At 34.0% G+C, this 17658-nt stretch overlaps 1 protein-coding gene across 1 annotated transcript; it reads left to right on the top strand.

Moving 5' to 3' along the window:
• Positions 1 to 13438: 13438 nt before the first annotated feature.
• LOC145950255 (uncharacterized) lies at positions 13439 to 14411 on the top strand. Its single transcript, XM_083061323.1, has 2 exons — positions 13439 to 14052; positions 14207 to 14411. The coding sequence occupies exons 1-2, from the start codon at positions 13439 to 13441 to the stop codon at positions 14409 to 14411; spliced, it is 819 nt and encodes a 272-aa protein (XP_082917449.1).
• Positions 14412 to 17658: the final 3247 nt, after the last annotated feature.

Genomic DNA, 17658 nt, shown 5'->3' with positions numbered 1-17658 from the left:
GGAAGAACATAGAGAACATTTGAGGGTAGTTTTGCAGGTATTGAAAGAGAAACAATTATTTGCAAAGTTGTCAAAATGTGAGTTTTGGCTATCTAAAGTTAAGTTCTTGGGTCATGTGATTTCTGCACAAGGAATTGCAGTTGATCCTACTAAGGTGGAAGCGGTTTTGAGGTGGGAGCGTCCGAAATCAGTTACTGAAGTTAGAGGTTTTGTGGGATTGGCTGGCTATTATAGAAGATTCATAGAAGGATTTTCTAAAATAGTTATGCCTTTGACACAGCTGACTAGGAAGGATCATCCTTTTGTATGGATGGAGGAGTGTGAGAGGAGTTTTTAAGAGTTAAAGGAGAAACTGACGTCGTCTTCTGTGTTGATACTGCCAGATCCCAATAAATCTTTTGAAGTTTATTGTGATGCATCTCATCAAGGTTTAGGATGTGTTCTTATGCAAGATAGGCAGGTTGTGGCCTATGCATCTAGGCAGTTAAAGACTCATGAACGGAATTATCCTACGCATGATCTAGAGTTGGCTGCGGTGGTTTTTGCTTTGAAGATTTGGAGACATTATCTCTATGGAGCAAAGTTTGATGTGTTCAGTGATCACAAGAGTCTGAAATATTTGTTTAATCAGAAAGAGTTAAATATGAGGCAGAGGAGGTGGATTGAATTTCTGAAAGATTATGATTTTCAGTTAATGTATCATCCAGGTAAAGCGAATGTGGTGGCAGATGCTTTGAGCAGAAAATCCCTTCATATGTCTTACATGATGGTTAAAGAGATGGAGTTGGTAGAGAAATTTAGGGATATGAATCTTAACGTTGTTGTTGCCACAAATTTTATTAGTTGTGGTATGACTACCATTACTAGTGATTTCTTGGAGATGGTGAAACAAAAACAAGTTCAGGATACGAGATTGAACAAGGTTAGAGAATTGTTGGGTTCTGAGAAAGCTGAAGGATTTGAACAAGATATGGATGGAGTTTTGAGATACAAGGGCAGAATTTGTATTCCACAAGATGAGGAGTTGAAGAAATTAATACTTGAGGAAGGTCATAAGAGCAAGTTGAGTGTACATCCAGGTATGACAAAAATGTATCAAGATTTGAAGAAAATGTTTTGGTGGAATGGTATGAAGAGGGAGGTAACCGAGTATGTCGCATCTTGCATTGTATGTCAGAAAGCTAAGGTAGAACATCAAAAACCAGGAGGTTTGTTACAGATGATGGAAGTGCCAGAATGGAAATGGGATAGTATAACCATGGATTTTGTTGTTGGATTACCAAGGTCTGCTAAGAATTATGATTCTATTTGGGTGATTGTGGATAGATTAACTAAGTGTGCTCATTTTCTACCAGTGAATATAAAGTGGTCCTTGGAAAAGTTAACTCAGTTGTATATTAAGGAGATTGTTAGATTACATGGTGTGCCCTCCAGTATCATCTCTGATAGGGATCCTCGTTTTACCTCCCGATTTTGGCAAAGTTTGCACCAAGCATTAGGGACTAAGTTGAGACTCAGTTCTGCTTATCACCCACAGACTGATGGGCAGTCTGAGAGGACTATCCAATCTTTGGAGGACTTGTTGAGGGCTTGTATTTTAGATCATCTAGGGAGTTGGGAAGAAATGTTGCCTTTGGTCGAGTTCACTTATAATAACAGTTTTCATGCAAGTATAGGAATGGTACCATTTGAGGCTCTGTATGGGAGGAAGTGTCGAACACCTTTATGTTGGTTCAAAGAGGGAGAATCAATGATGGTAGGGCCAGAGATCATCTTACAGACTACTGAAAAGGTGAAGCAAATTCAGGAAAGAATGAGAGCTACTCAGAGTAGGCAAAAGTCTTATGCAGACAAGAGGAGGAAACCTTTGGAGTTTTCAGAGGGAGAACATGTGTTTTTGAAGGTAACTCCTACCACAGGTGTGGGAAGAGCTATCAAAGCTAAGAAGTTGAATCCTAAGTTTATTGGACCGTATCAAATTCTCAAGAGGATTGGATCAGTGGCATATCAGATTGCATTACCTCCATTTCTGTCTAATCTGCATGATGTGTTCCATGTTTCACAGTTGAGAAAGTATATTCACGATCCGAGTCATGTCTTGGAATCAGAGGCAGTGCAAGTTAAGGAGAATTTAACTTTTGAGAAACAGCCAGTTTCAGTGGCAGATAGGAAAGTTAAGCAATTGCGGGGTAAATCTATCAATTTGGTAAAGGTTATTTGGGATGAGGTTACTAATGAAGCCACTTGGGAGTTGGAAGATAGAATGAAGGATCAATACCCATATCTCTTTATGAGTAAGTGAATTTTCGGGGACGAATATTTTTGTTGTTGGGGAGAGTTGTAACACCATGGAAAATACTAAGTTATTTAGTATATATGTATGTATGTATATGTTATTTATGTGGATTTGGAATGTACTTACTTCTATGCATGTTGTATGTTAATGTGATTTTGATTAGTTATTTAAGCATGATAGTGATTTTATAGTATGAGATGAGAGGTTGATGTTTTGATAGTTTGTATAGGCATGTGTGTGCATGAATTTGGTGAATGATGCATTGTACACCATTATACTGAACCAGTATTAAGAGGGAAGAAGACTGATCACCTTCCTCCTCATCTTGGTTAAGTGAAGTATTATGGCATGCAACTCATTATTCCAAGCATCTATATCTGAAAGTGATATTTGTTTGTGTGTTGACACATGTTGCATTTCATATGGTGGTGAGTTGTGAGTATTGCATGGAAAGGAATAAGATGGGTAGGAGATCGAAGGATAGGAACATAAGATAAATCTGGTCTTTCTGAGTGAATTTGAGGTTGTTTCAGAGCTTAGGGAGTTGAAATACTTCAAGGAATAGGATATTTGAGGTGAATAGGTGCTAAGGGTGAAATTTGGAAATTTTGAAAAATGGCTATATATAGGGACTTAGGACCGGAGGATTTCATTTGTCAGACAGAGACAGTTTTTAGAGAGAGAAAGTAGAGAGACAAAAGCCCCGGTCCGGAGGGAAGCTGAGGACATATTTGGGAAGCTTATCAAGCCAGGATCAATCTTCACAACTGGAGTTTCAGGATATTTGGCCTCTAAAGCCTTGAAAATTGAGATTGAAGTTTGAATTGGGAATTTGGGGGTTTGTCCAAATCTTGCATTTCTGAAGTTTCTGAGGTAAGGGTAGTACTTATAAGACTTAATCTGGTATGTATGGGTTTGAAATATCACATTGATTCCATGTTTCATGCATGATTGAGGTTGGATTGAGGGGAAAGGGTTTTGGTTAGGGTCTTCATGATTTCTTCATGATTTCTTATGATTTTCGTGGATTAATGATTTATACTTATTTTTATCACTTATGGTAGCATTTTGGGATGGTTTGTATGTGTTGGGAATCCCCTGTTTGCAGATTTTGTTCAAAAATGGAGGAATTCTGTCACAAACGGCTGAGCCGTTTTGAACGGCTGAGCCATTGAGGGTTCTCGTGACAGGGGAGGGTTTCTGGAGCCAAACGGCTGAGCCATTTTAAGGCGCTGAGCGCTTTTGAGGCTGAGAGCTAGAGGAGAGTTTCTGGAGGTAAAGCGCTGAGCGCTTTGGAGGCGCTGAGCGCCTTTTTGTTTTTCGAATTGGACTTTGTAATCTAAATGAAAGTTGTAGCCTTGGATCTTAGCTTTCCAATGGCGTTGGAATCATCCAAAAAGGAGGTCTAGAACTCCAGATATGACTGTTTTAGTGAACAGGGGTCAAGTTGTCAGCATTGGTTATAGCTGTTGCGGTTTTTAGAATTTTTAACAAAGTAAATGATGAAATTAGGACTTGATGTCTTCATAAGAGTTGTAGGAAATATTCTTATCTTTCATATGAGATAAGTATGAGCATGATTGGAGGAGTATAACTCTTAATATGCTATTTTATATGAAGATTGTCATTTCACAAAAGGGTAATTTGGTTAAATTGATAGTTGTTTTGAGTGTTTATTTAATTATTTTGTTATATTGAGTAATTTGGCATGGTTATGGAAAATATTGCATGTAATTATGGAATATGCTATATGCATGTGGTTTGGAAAGCTAATAGAACTTAGAGGAGTAAGGTTATGGTATGGATTGGAAGATTTCTTAGTGAGATCAGGGTATAATCTTTGGGAAAATATGGAATATGGGAGTCCCATGGTGAGGATTCCAATATGGAACCTTTCCAAAGATTATATAATAAAACCACTTCAGATGTTTGGTGGATTCTGAAGTACTCCTCTAAGTATTCTATTTGCTACCGGTATGGGTCTGGGCCGAGTCATATCGATGGATGAGGTGGCTCCACCAGGGTTACGTGACGACGTAAATCCAACTGTATATTTTCCATGAGAGGTTAGGCGTGGGACATGGGTTGCTGACATGTTTCACCGTATCAACACTTGGTTTGGATGGTGTTGAGGCCAACATTTGGTTTGGATGTGTTGGTTACATCATGGATTATACAGTGGTGTGACTTTGTTTTTGGATGTGGAATATGTATACATATGGTATGGATTGTATACATTGGTTATGGATTCTTTATTAAATATGTATACATTGGTATGGATGTGTATACCTTAGATTCTGGATTGGTTTATATTTGGCATGGAAATAACTATTTTAATGTTCATTTCCTTGGTATGGATATGTATTGTTGATAAATATCTAGTTTAATGATATTTCATTTTATTGTACTATGGTTGGTTTTTATACGTGCTAACCCTTATGTTTCCATGTGGTTTGGACTGTGATGATCTCACTTTGTGGGGGAGCAGATCAGGTGTGAGGCTTTGGGATAGCAAGAAGTCTTTGGTAGCTGCTTTGAGAAGTAGCTAGGCTTAGAGCTTGACCAGCACCTAGGGTGTCTTATATGATGTTATTATGGGATTACTGTATAATTTTACTAAGACTGACTCTGATATAATTATGTTTGATTTTATGAAGACAAATTTTACACTCTAGCGTAGCTGGCTTTTGCTCTATTTTCTATATTATATATCATTTTATTTTAGTTGGTTTTGATGTGACGGCCTAGGGTGGGTCGTTACAGTTTTGGTATCAGAGCTGGTCGAGTCTCTTTAGGATTTGTGGGAAATGGTCTTGTTATGTTTCTGTTGTGAGGAAATGGATTTTGAAAGGAATTTCTTATGTGTTTTGGTGTAAACTCATGGGTTCCTTGATCTTTCATCTTGATTAGGATGGTTGGTAGGGGAAACAATTCTAATCCTTCTTCAGGCGTGGATGCGCAACAGATTGCTCAAGCTATGGAGCAAATTGCTGCTGCTATTGGACAACAGAATACTTTGTTGGCTCAGATGGAGACCAACCAGGCTGCAGCTGAAGCAGCTAGGGCTGAGGTACCTAATGAGTATAGGGGCTTGTCAGAGTTCAGAAAAGGGAATCCTCCTCAATTTACAGGTGTTGATGGACCTGAAGTTGTTGACCAGTGGATTGAGGAGATGGAGAAAATTTTCATGGTGATGCAATGCCCCGAGGAGAGGAAGCTAGTTTATGCTGTTTATATGTTGGTGGGTGAGGCTAGTTTCTGGTGGAAAGGTGCTCAAGCTATGATGGAAGCTAGAGGGGAGGTGATAAATTGGGAAAATTTCAAAAAGGTATTCCTAGAGAAATATTTTCCAGATAGCGCCAGATATGCTAAGGAAGCTGAATTTTTGAGACAGCAGCAAGGAAATATGTCAGTACAAGAGTATGTGGTCAAGTTTGAACACTTGGCTAGATATTATTCTCAAGCTATCACTGAAGCCTGGAGGTGTAGGAAGTTTAGTGAGGGTCTAAGATTTGAGCTGAGAAAGACTATTGTTCCTATGGGAATTATGGAGTTTCCAGTTTTAGTTGAAAAGGCAAAAACAGTGGAAAGATTTGAAGGAGGAAATAAAATGGCAAAGGGTCCAGAGGGATCATCTGGATTTGGTAGGGGGAAACATCCTCAAAAGAGACTATCTCAGTTTCAAATTGGAAATGCTAATAAGAAACCAATGGGGACTACTACCACAAGAGCTGTTCAAAGTATTAGATGTTATACATGTGGAGGCCCACATATGATGAGGGATTGTCCTACAAAGAACTATGCATGTTTTAAATGTGGCAAGGTGGGTCATATGGCTAAAGATTGCAATGTCAGAAATACACCAGCTAGAGAGAACCAGAAAGTGGATCGGCCTACTGTAGCAGGTCGTGTCTTTGCTTTAACAGGTGCTGAAGCTGAAACGTCATCTGAACTGGTAAAAGGAAAGGGCAAAGCTAATGGTAATGATATTTTTATTCTATTTGATTCTGGTGCTTCACATTCTTTTATTTCTTATGAATGTGTGAGAAGGTTAAATTTGGTTGTGAGTTCCTTGTGTGTGGATCTAGTTGTTTCTACCCCAGCTTCAGGGTCTGTTTTGACTTCTGAGGTTTGTTTGAGATGTCCAGTGGAGGTAGAAGGGCGTAATTATAAAGTGAATTTGTTTTGTTTACCTCTATCTGATTTGGATGTGATTTTAGGGATGGATTGGCTTTCTACCAATAAGATTTTGATAGATTGTTCAGAAAAGAGATTAATCTTTCCTACTGTTGAACAGGAGAGGTTTGTTTCTAGTGGACAGGTGGATAGGTTGTTGAAGGATGGAGCTCTTGGGTTTATGATCTTATCTTTTATTAGTGTAGAGAATGAAAAGTTGTTGAATAGTATTGATGTTGTTAGAGATTTTCCAGAGGTTTTTCCGGATGATGTTCCGGGGTTACCACCAAAGTGAGAGTTGGAGTTTAGTATTGATCTTGTACCAGGGGCAGGACCAGTATCTATTTCTCCTTATAGAATGGCACCAGTGGAGTTGTTTGAATTGAAAAAGCAGGTTGAGGAGCTTTTGGAGAAGCAGATGATCAGACCTAGTGTCTCTCCGTGGGGAGCACCAGTGTTATTGGTAAAGAAGAAAGATGGTGGTGTGAGGTTATGTGTGGATTACAGGCAGTTAAATAAATTGACAATCAAGAATAAGTATCCTTTGCCAAGGATAGATGATTTGATGGACCAATTGAGGGGAGCTTCTGTTTTCTCCAAGATTGATTTGAGGTCTGGGTATCACCAGATTCGGGTAAAGGAGGAGGACATACCAAAGACTGCTTTCAGGACTCGGTATGGTCATTATGAGTATGTTGTTATGCCTTTTGGAGTGACGAATGCTCCAGCTATTTTCATGGATTATATGAACAGGATTTTCAGACCCTTTCTGGATAAGTTTGTTGTGGTGTTCATTGATGACATTTTGATTTATTCTAGATCTATGGAAGAACATAGAGAACATTTGAGGGTAGTTTTGCAGGTATTGAAAGAGAAACAATTATTTGCAAAGTTGTCAAAATGTGAGTTTTGGCTATCTAAAGTTAAGTTCTTGGGTCATGTGATTTCTGCACAAGGAATTGCAGTTGATCCTACTAAGGTGGAAGCGGTTTTGAGGTGGGAGCGTCCGAAATCAGTTACTGAAGTTAGAGGTTTTGTGGGATTGGCTGGCTATTATAGAAGATTCATAGAAGGATTTTCTAAAATAGTTATGCCTTTGACACAGCTGACTAGGAAGGATCATCCTTTTGTATGGATGGAGGAGTGTGAGAGGAGTTTTTAAGAGTTAAAGGAGAAACTGACGTCGTCTTCTGTGTTGATACTGCCAGATCCCAATAAATCTTTTGAAGTTTATTGTGATGCATCTCATCAAGGTTTAGGATGTGTTCTTATGCAAGATAGGCAGGTTGTGGCCTATGCATCTAGGCAGTTAAAGACTCATGAACGGAATTATCCTACGCATGATCTAGAGTTGGCTGCGGTGGTTTTTGCTTTGAAGATTTGGAGACATTATCTCTATGGAGCAAAGTTTGATGTGTTCAGTGATCACAAGAGTCTGAAATATTTGTTTAATCAGAAAGAGTTAAATATGAGGCAGAGGAGGTGGATTGAATTTCTGAAAGATTATGATTTTCAGTTAATGTATCATCCAGGTAAAGCGAATGTGGTGGCAGATGCTTTGAGCAGAAAATCCCTTCATATGTCTTACATGATGGTTAAAGAGATGGAGTTGGTAGAGAAATTTAGGGATATGAATCTTAACGTTGTTGTTGCCACAAATTTTATTAGTTGTGGTATGACTACCATTACTAGTGATTTCTTGGAGATGGTGAAACAAAAACAAGTTCAGGATACGAGATTGAACAAGGTTAGAGAATTGTTGGGTTCTGAGAAAGCTGAAGGATTTGAACAAGATATGGATGGAGTTTTGAGATACAAGGGCAGAATTTGTATTCCACAAGATGAGGAGTTGAAGAAATTAATACTTGAGGAAGGTCATAAGAGCAAGTTGAGTGTACATCCAGGTATGACAAAAATGTATCAAGATTTGAAGAAAATGTTTTGGTGGAATGGTATGAAGAGGGAGGTAACCGAGTATGTCGCATCTTGCATTGTATGTCAGAAAGCTAAGGTAGAACATCAAAAACCAGGAGGTTTGTTACAGATGATGGAAGTGCCAGAATGGAAATGGGATAGTATAACCATGGATTTTGTTGTTGGATTACCAAGGTCTGCTAAGAATTATGATTCTATTTGGGTGATTGTGGATAGATTAACTAAGTGTGCTCATTTTCTACCAGTGAATATAAAGTGGTCCTTGGAAAAGTTAACTCAGTTGTATATTAAGGAGATTGTTAGATTACATGGTGTGCCCTCCAGTATCATCTCTGATAGGGATCCTCGTTTTACCTCCCGATTTTGGCAAAGTTTGCACCAAGCATTAGGGACTAAGTTGAGACTCAGTTCTGCTTATCACCCACAGACTGATGGGCAGTCTGAGAGGACTATCCAATCTTTGGAGGACTTGTTGAGGGCTTGTATTTTAGATCATCTAGGGAGTTGGGAAGAAATGTTGCCTTTGGTCGAGTTCACTTATAATAACAGTTTTCATGCAAGTATAGGAATGGTACCATTTGAGGCTCTGTATGGGAGGAAGTGTCGAACACCTTTATGTTGGTTCAAAGAGGGAGAATCAATGATGGTAGGGCCAGAGATCATCTTACAGACTACTGAAAAGGTGAAGCAAATTCAGGAAAGAATGAGAGCTACTCAGAGTAGGCAAAAGTCTTATGCAGACAAGAGGAGGAAACCTTTGGAGTTTTCAGAGGGAGAACATGTGTTTTTGAAGGTAACTCCTACCACAGGTGTGGGAAGAGCTATCAAAGCTAAGAAGTTGAATCCTAAGTTTATTGGACCGTATCAAATTCTCAAGAGGATTGGATCAGTGGCATATCAGATTGCATTACCTCCATTTCTGTCTAATCTGCATGATGTGTTCCATGTTTCACAGTTGAGAAAGTATATTCACGATCCGAGTCATGTCTTGGAATCAGAGGCAGTGCAAGTTAAGGAGAATTTAACTTTTGAGAAACAGCCAGTTTCAGTGGCAGATAGGAAAGTTAAGCAATTGCGGGGTAAATCTATCAATTTGGTAAAGGTTATTTGGGATGAGGTTACTAATGAAGCCACTTGGGAGTTGGAAGATAGAATGAAGGATCAATACCCATATCTCTTTATGAGTAAGTGAATTTTCGGGGACGAATATTTTTGTTGTTGGGGAGAGTTGTAACACCATGGAAAATACTAAGTTATTTAGTATATATGTATGTATGTATATGTTATTTATGTGGATTTGGAATGTACTTACTTCTATGCATGTTGTATGTTAATGTGATTTTGATTAGTTATTTAAGCATGATAGTGATTTTATAGTATGAGATGAGAGGTTGATGTTTTGATAGTTTGTATAGGCATGTGTGTGCATGAATTTGGTGAATGATGCATTGTACACCATTATACTGAACCAGTATTAAGAGGGAAGAAGACTGATCACCTTCCTCCTCATCTTGGTTAAGTGAAGTATTATGGCATGCAACTCATTATTCCAAGCATCTATATCTGAAAGTGATATTTGTTTGTGTGTTGACACATGTTGCATTTCATATGGTGGTGAGTTGTGAGTATTGCATGGAAAGGAATAAGATGGGTAGGAGATCGAAGGATAGGAACATAAGATAAATCTGGTCTTTCTGAGTGAATTTGAGGTTGTTTCAGAGCTTAGGGAGTTGAAATACTTCAAGGAATAGGATATTTGAGGTGAATAGGTGCTAAGGGTGAAATTTGGAAATTTTGAAAAATGGCTATATATAGGGACTTAGGACCGGAGGATTTCATTTGTCAGACAGAGACAGTTTTTAGAGAGAGAAAGTAGAGAGACAAAAGCCCCGGTCCGGAGGGAAGCTGAGGACATATTTGGGAAGCTTATCAAGCCAGGATCAATCTTCACAACTGGAGTTTCAGGATATTTGGCCTCTAAAGCCTTGAAAATTGAGATTGAAGTTTGAATTGGGAATTTGGGGGTTTGTCCAAATCTTGCATTTCTGAAGTTTCTGAGGTAAGGGTAGTACTTATAAGACTTAATCTGGTATGTATGGGTTTGAAATATCACATTGATTCCATGTTTCATGCATGATTGAGGTTGGATTGAGGGGAAAGGGTTTTGGTTAGGGTCTTCATGATTTCTTCATGATTTCTTATGATTTTCGTGGATTAATGATTTATACTTATTTTTATCACTTATGGTAGCATTTTGGGATGGTTTGTATGTGTTGGGAATCCCCTGTTTGCAGATTTTGTTCAAAAATGGAGGAATTCTGTCACAAACGGCTGAGCCGTTTTGAACGGCTGAGCCATTGAGGGTTCTCGTGACAGGGGAGGGTTTCTGGAGCCAAACGGCTGAGCCATTTTAAGGCGCTGAGCGCTTTTGAGGCTGAGAGCTAGAGGAGAGTTTCTGGAGGTAAAGCGCTGAGCGCTTTGGAGGCGCTGAGCGCCTTTTTGTTTTTCGAATTGGACTTTGTAATCTAAATGAAAGTTGTAGCCTTGGATCTTAGCTTTCCAATGGCGTTGGAATCATCCAAAAAGGAGGTCTAGAACTCCAGATATGACTGTTTTAGTGAACAGGGGTCAAGTTGTCAGCATTGGTTATAGCTGTTGCGGTTTTTAGAATTTTTAACAAAGTAAATGATGAAATTAGGACTTGATGTCTTCATAAGAGTTGTAGGAAATATTCTTATCTTTCATATGAGATAAGTATGAGCATGATTGGAGGAGTATAACTCTTAATATGCTATTTTATATGAAGATTGTCATTTCACAAAAGGGTAATTTGGTTAAATTGATAGTTGTTTTGAGTGTTTATTTAATTATTTTGTTATATTGAGTAATTTGGCATGGTTATGGAAAATATTGCATGTAATTATGGAATATGCTATATGCATGTGGTTTGGAAAGCTAATAGAACTTAGAGGAGTAAGGTTATGGTATGGATTGGAAGATTTCTTAGTGAGATCAGGGTATAATCTTTGGGAAAATATGGAATATGGGAGTCCCATGGTGAGGATTCCAATATGGAACCTTTCCAAAGATTATATAATAAAACCACTTCAGATGTTTGGTGGATTCTGAAGTACTCCTCTAAGTATTCTATTTGCTACCGGTATGGGTCTGGGCCGAGTCATATCGATGGATGAGGTGGCTCCACCAGGGTTACGTGACGACGTAAATCCAACTGTATATTTTCCATGAGAGGTTAGGCGTGGGACATGGGTTGCTGACATGTTTCACCGTATCAACACTTGGTTTGGATGGTGTTGAGGCCAACATTTGGTTTGGATGTGTTGGTTACATCATGGATTATACAGTGGTGTGACTTTGTTTTTGGATGTGGAATATGTATACATATGGTATGGATTGTATACATTGGTTATGGATTCTTTATTAAATATGTATACATTGGTATGGATGTGTATACCTTAGATTCTGGATTGGTTTATATTTGGCATGGAAATAACTATTTTAATGTTCATTTCCTTGGTATGGATATGTATTGTTGATAAATATCTAGTTTAATGATATTTCATTTTATTGTACTATGGTTGGTTTTTATACGTGCTAACCCTTATGTTTCCATGTGGTTTGGACTGTGATGATCTCACTTTGTGGGGGAGCAGATCAGGTGTGAGGCTTTGGGATAGCAAGAAGTCTTTGGTAGCTGCTTTGAGAAGTAGCTAGGCTTAGAGCTTGACCAGCACCTAGGGTGTCTTATATGATGTTATTATGGGATTACTGTATAATTTTACTAAGACTGACTCTGATATAATTATGTTTGATTTTATGAAGACAAATTTTACACTCTAGCGTAGCTGGCTTTTGCTCTATTTTCTATATTATATATCATTTTATTTTAGTTGGTTTTGATGTGACGGCCTAGGGTGGGTCGTTACACTTGGAGTTACCGAAATTTGCATCAAGGAGGAGTGTTAAATTATGATGCAAATTCTAGAAAAGAAAAGAGTATTCTAGAAACATAAGATAAGATGTATAAGAAAGAAAAAGAAAATTCTAGAAACATAAGAAAAGTTGTAAAAGTCTCTAGAAAAATCTAAAAGAGTGTAGAGACTTGTAGAGTCTAGAAAATTCTAGATAATTCCACCATCATCTAGAGATGGAGCATCATGCCTATAAATAGGCAAATTGGGACTTCATTGTATCAACAACAACATCAACAACAATTACCACAACTACTACTACTCTCTCAATACAAATAAGTTTCTATTATTCCTCCAACTATTCCCTCCACAACTATCATATACTAACAATAGATTTTTCTATAACATGCAGCTCGTTCAACTCCTAATCTCATCATCACGTAGAAATTATATTTCTTCAGTTAATTTAGTTCTCCTCCTGTTTTATATTCACTTCAAAATCATTATCATTTACCAAGGTTGTCGATTCTTGAATTTTTCTAAATAAGCAGCAAAGCATGGATTGTCGCTACTATGTTATTGCCCCAAAATTCACAATAGAGTTGGAAGAAAATTGTTAAAATGTGATACAATCTTCTAGAATAAGCTAGATTATTTTAGAAAAATATAAGTATATGCTAGTAACTACTAGATGATACAAATTCTAGAATTATGTAGACAATTACATATAGATAGAAAGCTCTAAAATAGGTATCTCTATAATCTTCTGTAAAAAAAACATGAATAGTGATGTTCAGGCTTATAAATAGACCATGTACCCAACATTTGTATCACAAGCAACTAGTAAGTCATTTTCACTACTCAAATCTATTCCAACTATTCCTCTAAACTAGTCTTCCTTTCAACTAAGCCTATCATTATAAATTTGCCTCCCTATTCTTTCTATCAATCAAATAAGTTTGTACTATTTGAAAATTCATAAACTAACATTGGTACTAGAGCTACGTTGGGTCATCTACTGGGCGTAGAAATATTACCCCACTACTTCAAAAAATTTCCCAATATTCTACCCACTTTCAAAAAAGACAAATTCTAATCCATGGCTAACACCATTCAACCATCATCTATCCCTATTCCCATTTTTAATGGTGAAAATTATGATTTTTGGAATACAAAAATGAAGACATATTTCACCTTCCAAGATTTATGGGACAAGATAGAAGAACGATTTTCTACTCCAAAAGACACCTCATCCCTTATTGCGGCACAAAAAAAGGAGTTGAAAGAGAACAAACAAAAGAATTCAAAGTTGCTATTTATTTTGCAACAAGCTGTGACTGACACAATTTTTCCGAGAATAATGGGTGCAACAACAGCCAAAGAAGCATATACTATGTTGCAAGAGGAGTTCGAAGGAAGTGAAAAGGTACATGCTGTAAAATTACAAATTCTACAGCGTAACTTTGAATTGTTAAATATGAAGGAATCTGAGACCGTAAAGGACTACTATTCTAAGATAAAAGAAATAGTTAATCAAATGAGAATGTATGGGAAAAATATTCTTGACAAGAAAATTGTGGAGAAAATTCTAATTAGTGTTCCTCATAAATATGATTCAATCGTGACAACGATTAAGCAAACAAAAGATCTATCTACCTTATTAGTAACAGAGTTGATGGGGTCACTTGAAGTTTATGAGCAAAGGTTGAATAGGTATGATGAGGATTTCAACTGAAAATGTCTTTCAATCAAAGCTCAAATTACGGTCTCAAAATAAATATAAAAGGAATAATGGATAAACTTCTAGAAATAAAGAAAATTCTAGAAATTTCTCTAGAAATTATCGGAATGAATATCCTCCATGCAGCATTCGCAAGAGGACAAATCATGCCGAGAAAAAGTGTCGATATCGTGGAAAGCCACAATGTCGCCACTGCAACAAAGTTGGACAAGTGGAGAAGTATTGTTACAACAAAAATAAGCATCAAGCAAACTTTGCTAAAGAGAAAGATGGTGAGCAACATCTTTTCTATGCTAGCCAAGATTCTAATAGTGAAACAAGTGGAAGTTAGTACTTGGATAGCGACTGTAGCAATCATATGGGTTGGAGACTTAAATCAGACGCAATAATGTTGGCACGTCGAAGGTTTATTTTCATTTTTATTTCTAAACGGAACAATTTTTTTCTCAAAATTTTTAAAACAAGTAAGTTTATAAAATTTTCCAAAAATACAAGAGATAAAATTGTATATAAATTTACAAATTTAATCTCTCAAAATAAAATTATTTTTAATTTTTAAAATTTAAGATTATTATTTTAATCTTATAATTATTAAAAAATTTATTTTAGTAATTATATATTAAGACAATTATATAATGCTAGTAAGATATTGAAGTATTTTGTGTCTTTATTAAAAATAAAATAAAAATAAACTAATAAAAATGTTAGTCTAATTAATGTTATGATTAATCCATTAATTTCAAGTTCTTAAATTTGATAAAAAAAATATTATTTTTTTTTATAATTTTTTAAGATAGAAGGATATATGGTCAACAAAATATGGAGACCAAGGTGATTATTAAAAATGGTATCTCCTTTATATATTAATTAGCAGGAAAAAGGTACTTCGTGCCTGCATTATATTAAAAGAAAAAAAATAAATGAAAAGAAAAAAATGATAAGTTACTCATAAAAAGAGTAATTATTGAAAAATAAATAAATGATAAAATAATTCATGTAAAAATGAAAATCAAAAGTAACCATTGAAAGTGGTATCCCTTTATATATTAATATTAGTATAGATTCATTAGTTTCAAATTTTTAAATTTGATTAAAAAATATTTTTTTCTAATTTTTTAAAATAAAAGGATATAATGGTAAAAAAAAATAGAAATCAAAAGGTGGTTACCGAAAAGGGTATCCCCTTTATATATTAGTATAAATATAAATTAGTTGAGTTTAATGTGATATTTTTATTTTATGTAATAATATTTGATAAATTTTCTAATAAAATTTAAATATAAAAATTAGAAAAAATTCTAAAAATTACTGAAATTAAAAATATTAATTTAAAATTTTAAAAATTAAAAATAAATTTATCTTAAATGATTAAATATATATTTAAATGATATTCACAACATCATTTAATTAAATTTTTTTAAAATACAAACAGACAATATTATTATTTATTATTTAAAATTCTAAATGATTTATGCTTTTACGGTTTATATTTAATGGTTTTTAAAATAGGGAAATGGTGTATAAACACGACTTGATTATTAAAATGCCTGTTTTAATACACTAGTTTTTAAATTTTTATAATCTGCATATTATGTTTTTTAAGATTTTTAATAAATAATTAGAATTAAATAAATATATTAAGCAATAAAATTAAATTTGAAAGAAAAATTTAATAAATATTAATTATTAAAATATAAATATCATAATATATTAATATTAAAGCGATAATGTACCAAAACAAACGGAAGCTATATGTGAATAATTAAAATAAGTAAGCAATATGAGGATTAAAAACATGAACCTGTCAATCAACCTATCAATGAATACAATCAACATTATGATCATTCCTAACTAAATGGACCTTAAAATTAGTATAAAAAAAATACATGGACCACAAAATCAGTAATAGAAAACTATAGTTAATGCTGATTGTAACCTTCATTTAGGAACTTTATTTGACTCTATTAAAATCTTCATAATTAGTATTTTATTTTATGCAATATATAGACATGTTTATTATATATAATTAAAATTAATAATAAATTATATATAAATAAATATTATATTTAAATATATAAATTATATTTAAAATTAGTATATATAAATATTTTTATATTTTAAATTTATAATAAATAATTTATATTGTAATAAAAAATTATTTTTATTTATTAATAATTTATTTTAAAAATATTAATATTAAATTTATAAATATCTATGATAAATAAAAATAGAATTAGATTAAAAAAAATAAGAAAATATCTTACAAATTCTCTTGTTAAAGAAAAATTCTTAAAAATATTTTTGCACAAAATAAAAATTTATATTTAATACATAGAAATTGATAGTGTTTTTTTTTTATTCAAAGACCATAATAAATTACTCATGATTTAGCTTGAACAACTCTAGCTTACAAGAATAAACAAAAACAAATTTATTTGTTAAGATGGTCTCAATCAATACTCTCACAAGAGTATGTATGATTTGTTTATACGTACCATCTCATTATAATTAAGTTTGTAACACTTGGTTGGAGACTTAACCTATCAATATGAGATGTCACTGATCAAGTTAATTTACCACAAATTTTTTGATCTTAGTGTTTAACATACAAGACTAAATTTGTTTAACATAATTAGTTTTTACAATGGTTTCTTTAATACATTTTTTATTAAATATAAAATAATTAATATAACCTACATTGATATATGTGAACCAAAAATAGTTACTAGTCAAGCTTAGGGATTTGAGAGTGTTTTATGGGCGTTCTCATCATATAAAATGACTCTCCACAACAAATATATCAACACTTACATTGTTAAAGAATGTAGCAAAATCTAATACTTACTACTAAGTGTAAATTTTGGAATCTTGTGAAACGCAAACTATCAAATCTTTGGACGCAAGTTGCAACCAAAGTTATTAAGTAGAAGATACTTGTATTCTTTAAATATTCCGTCTTGAATATAGAATTGTAATTGAAAATATCGTTTTGCCTTTATAAGAGTTCACCCATCAAAAAAAAAAAAAGTTACACCACCTCCTTAAATAAAAAGCATATATACATTATGTATGCAATAAATATCATGTATATTTCCTTAAATTATTTTATTTAAATTATGTTTTAAAGTTTATTTAATTAATTAAAAAGTTAAATTTAAAGTTAAATTATATTTTTAATCTTTTTATTTATTTTAAAAATCTAATTTAGTCTTATTTTTAAAAGGTTCAATTTACTCTTTAATTTTTAAAATATACTCAATATCGTCCTTTCATTCAAAATAACACTAAAAACATTAATGAAATTAAAAACAATAATAACATTGAACATTTTTATATAAAAAAAAATAGAGAACCAAATTGAACAATTTATAAACAAGATCAAATCAAAAATTTTAAAAGTAATAGGACCAAATTAAATAAAAATTTATCTAATATTTTTTGTCTAAATAAATTTGAATTTTCTTTTATTTACCTTAACAAGATCATGAATGATAATAAATTGAGTACTAGGAATTAAAAAAAATTCACTAAATGAAAGAGTTATCTAATAAATTAAATTACTTTTTTTTGGTAGAATA

This window comes from Cajanus cajan, chromosome 8, assembly GCF_000230855.2.
Source record: "Cajanus cajan strain Asha chromosome 8, NIPB_CcT2T_4, whole genome shotgun sequence".
Classification (NCBI taxonomy): domain Eukaryota; kingdom Viridiplantae; phylum Streptophyta; class Magnoliopsida; order Fabales; family Fabaceae; genus Cajanus; species Cajanus cajan.
Note: the sequence above shows the minus strand (reverse complement) of the source record. Positions and strands in the feature narration are given on the sequence as shown.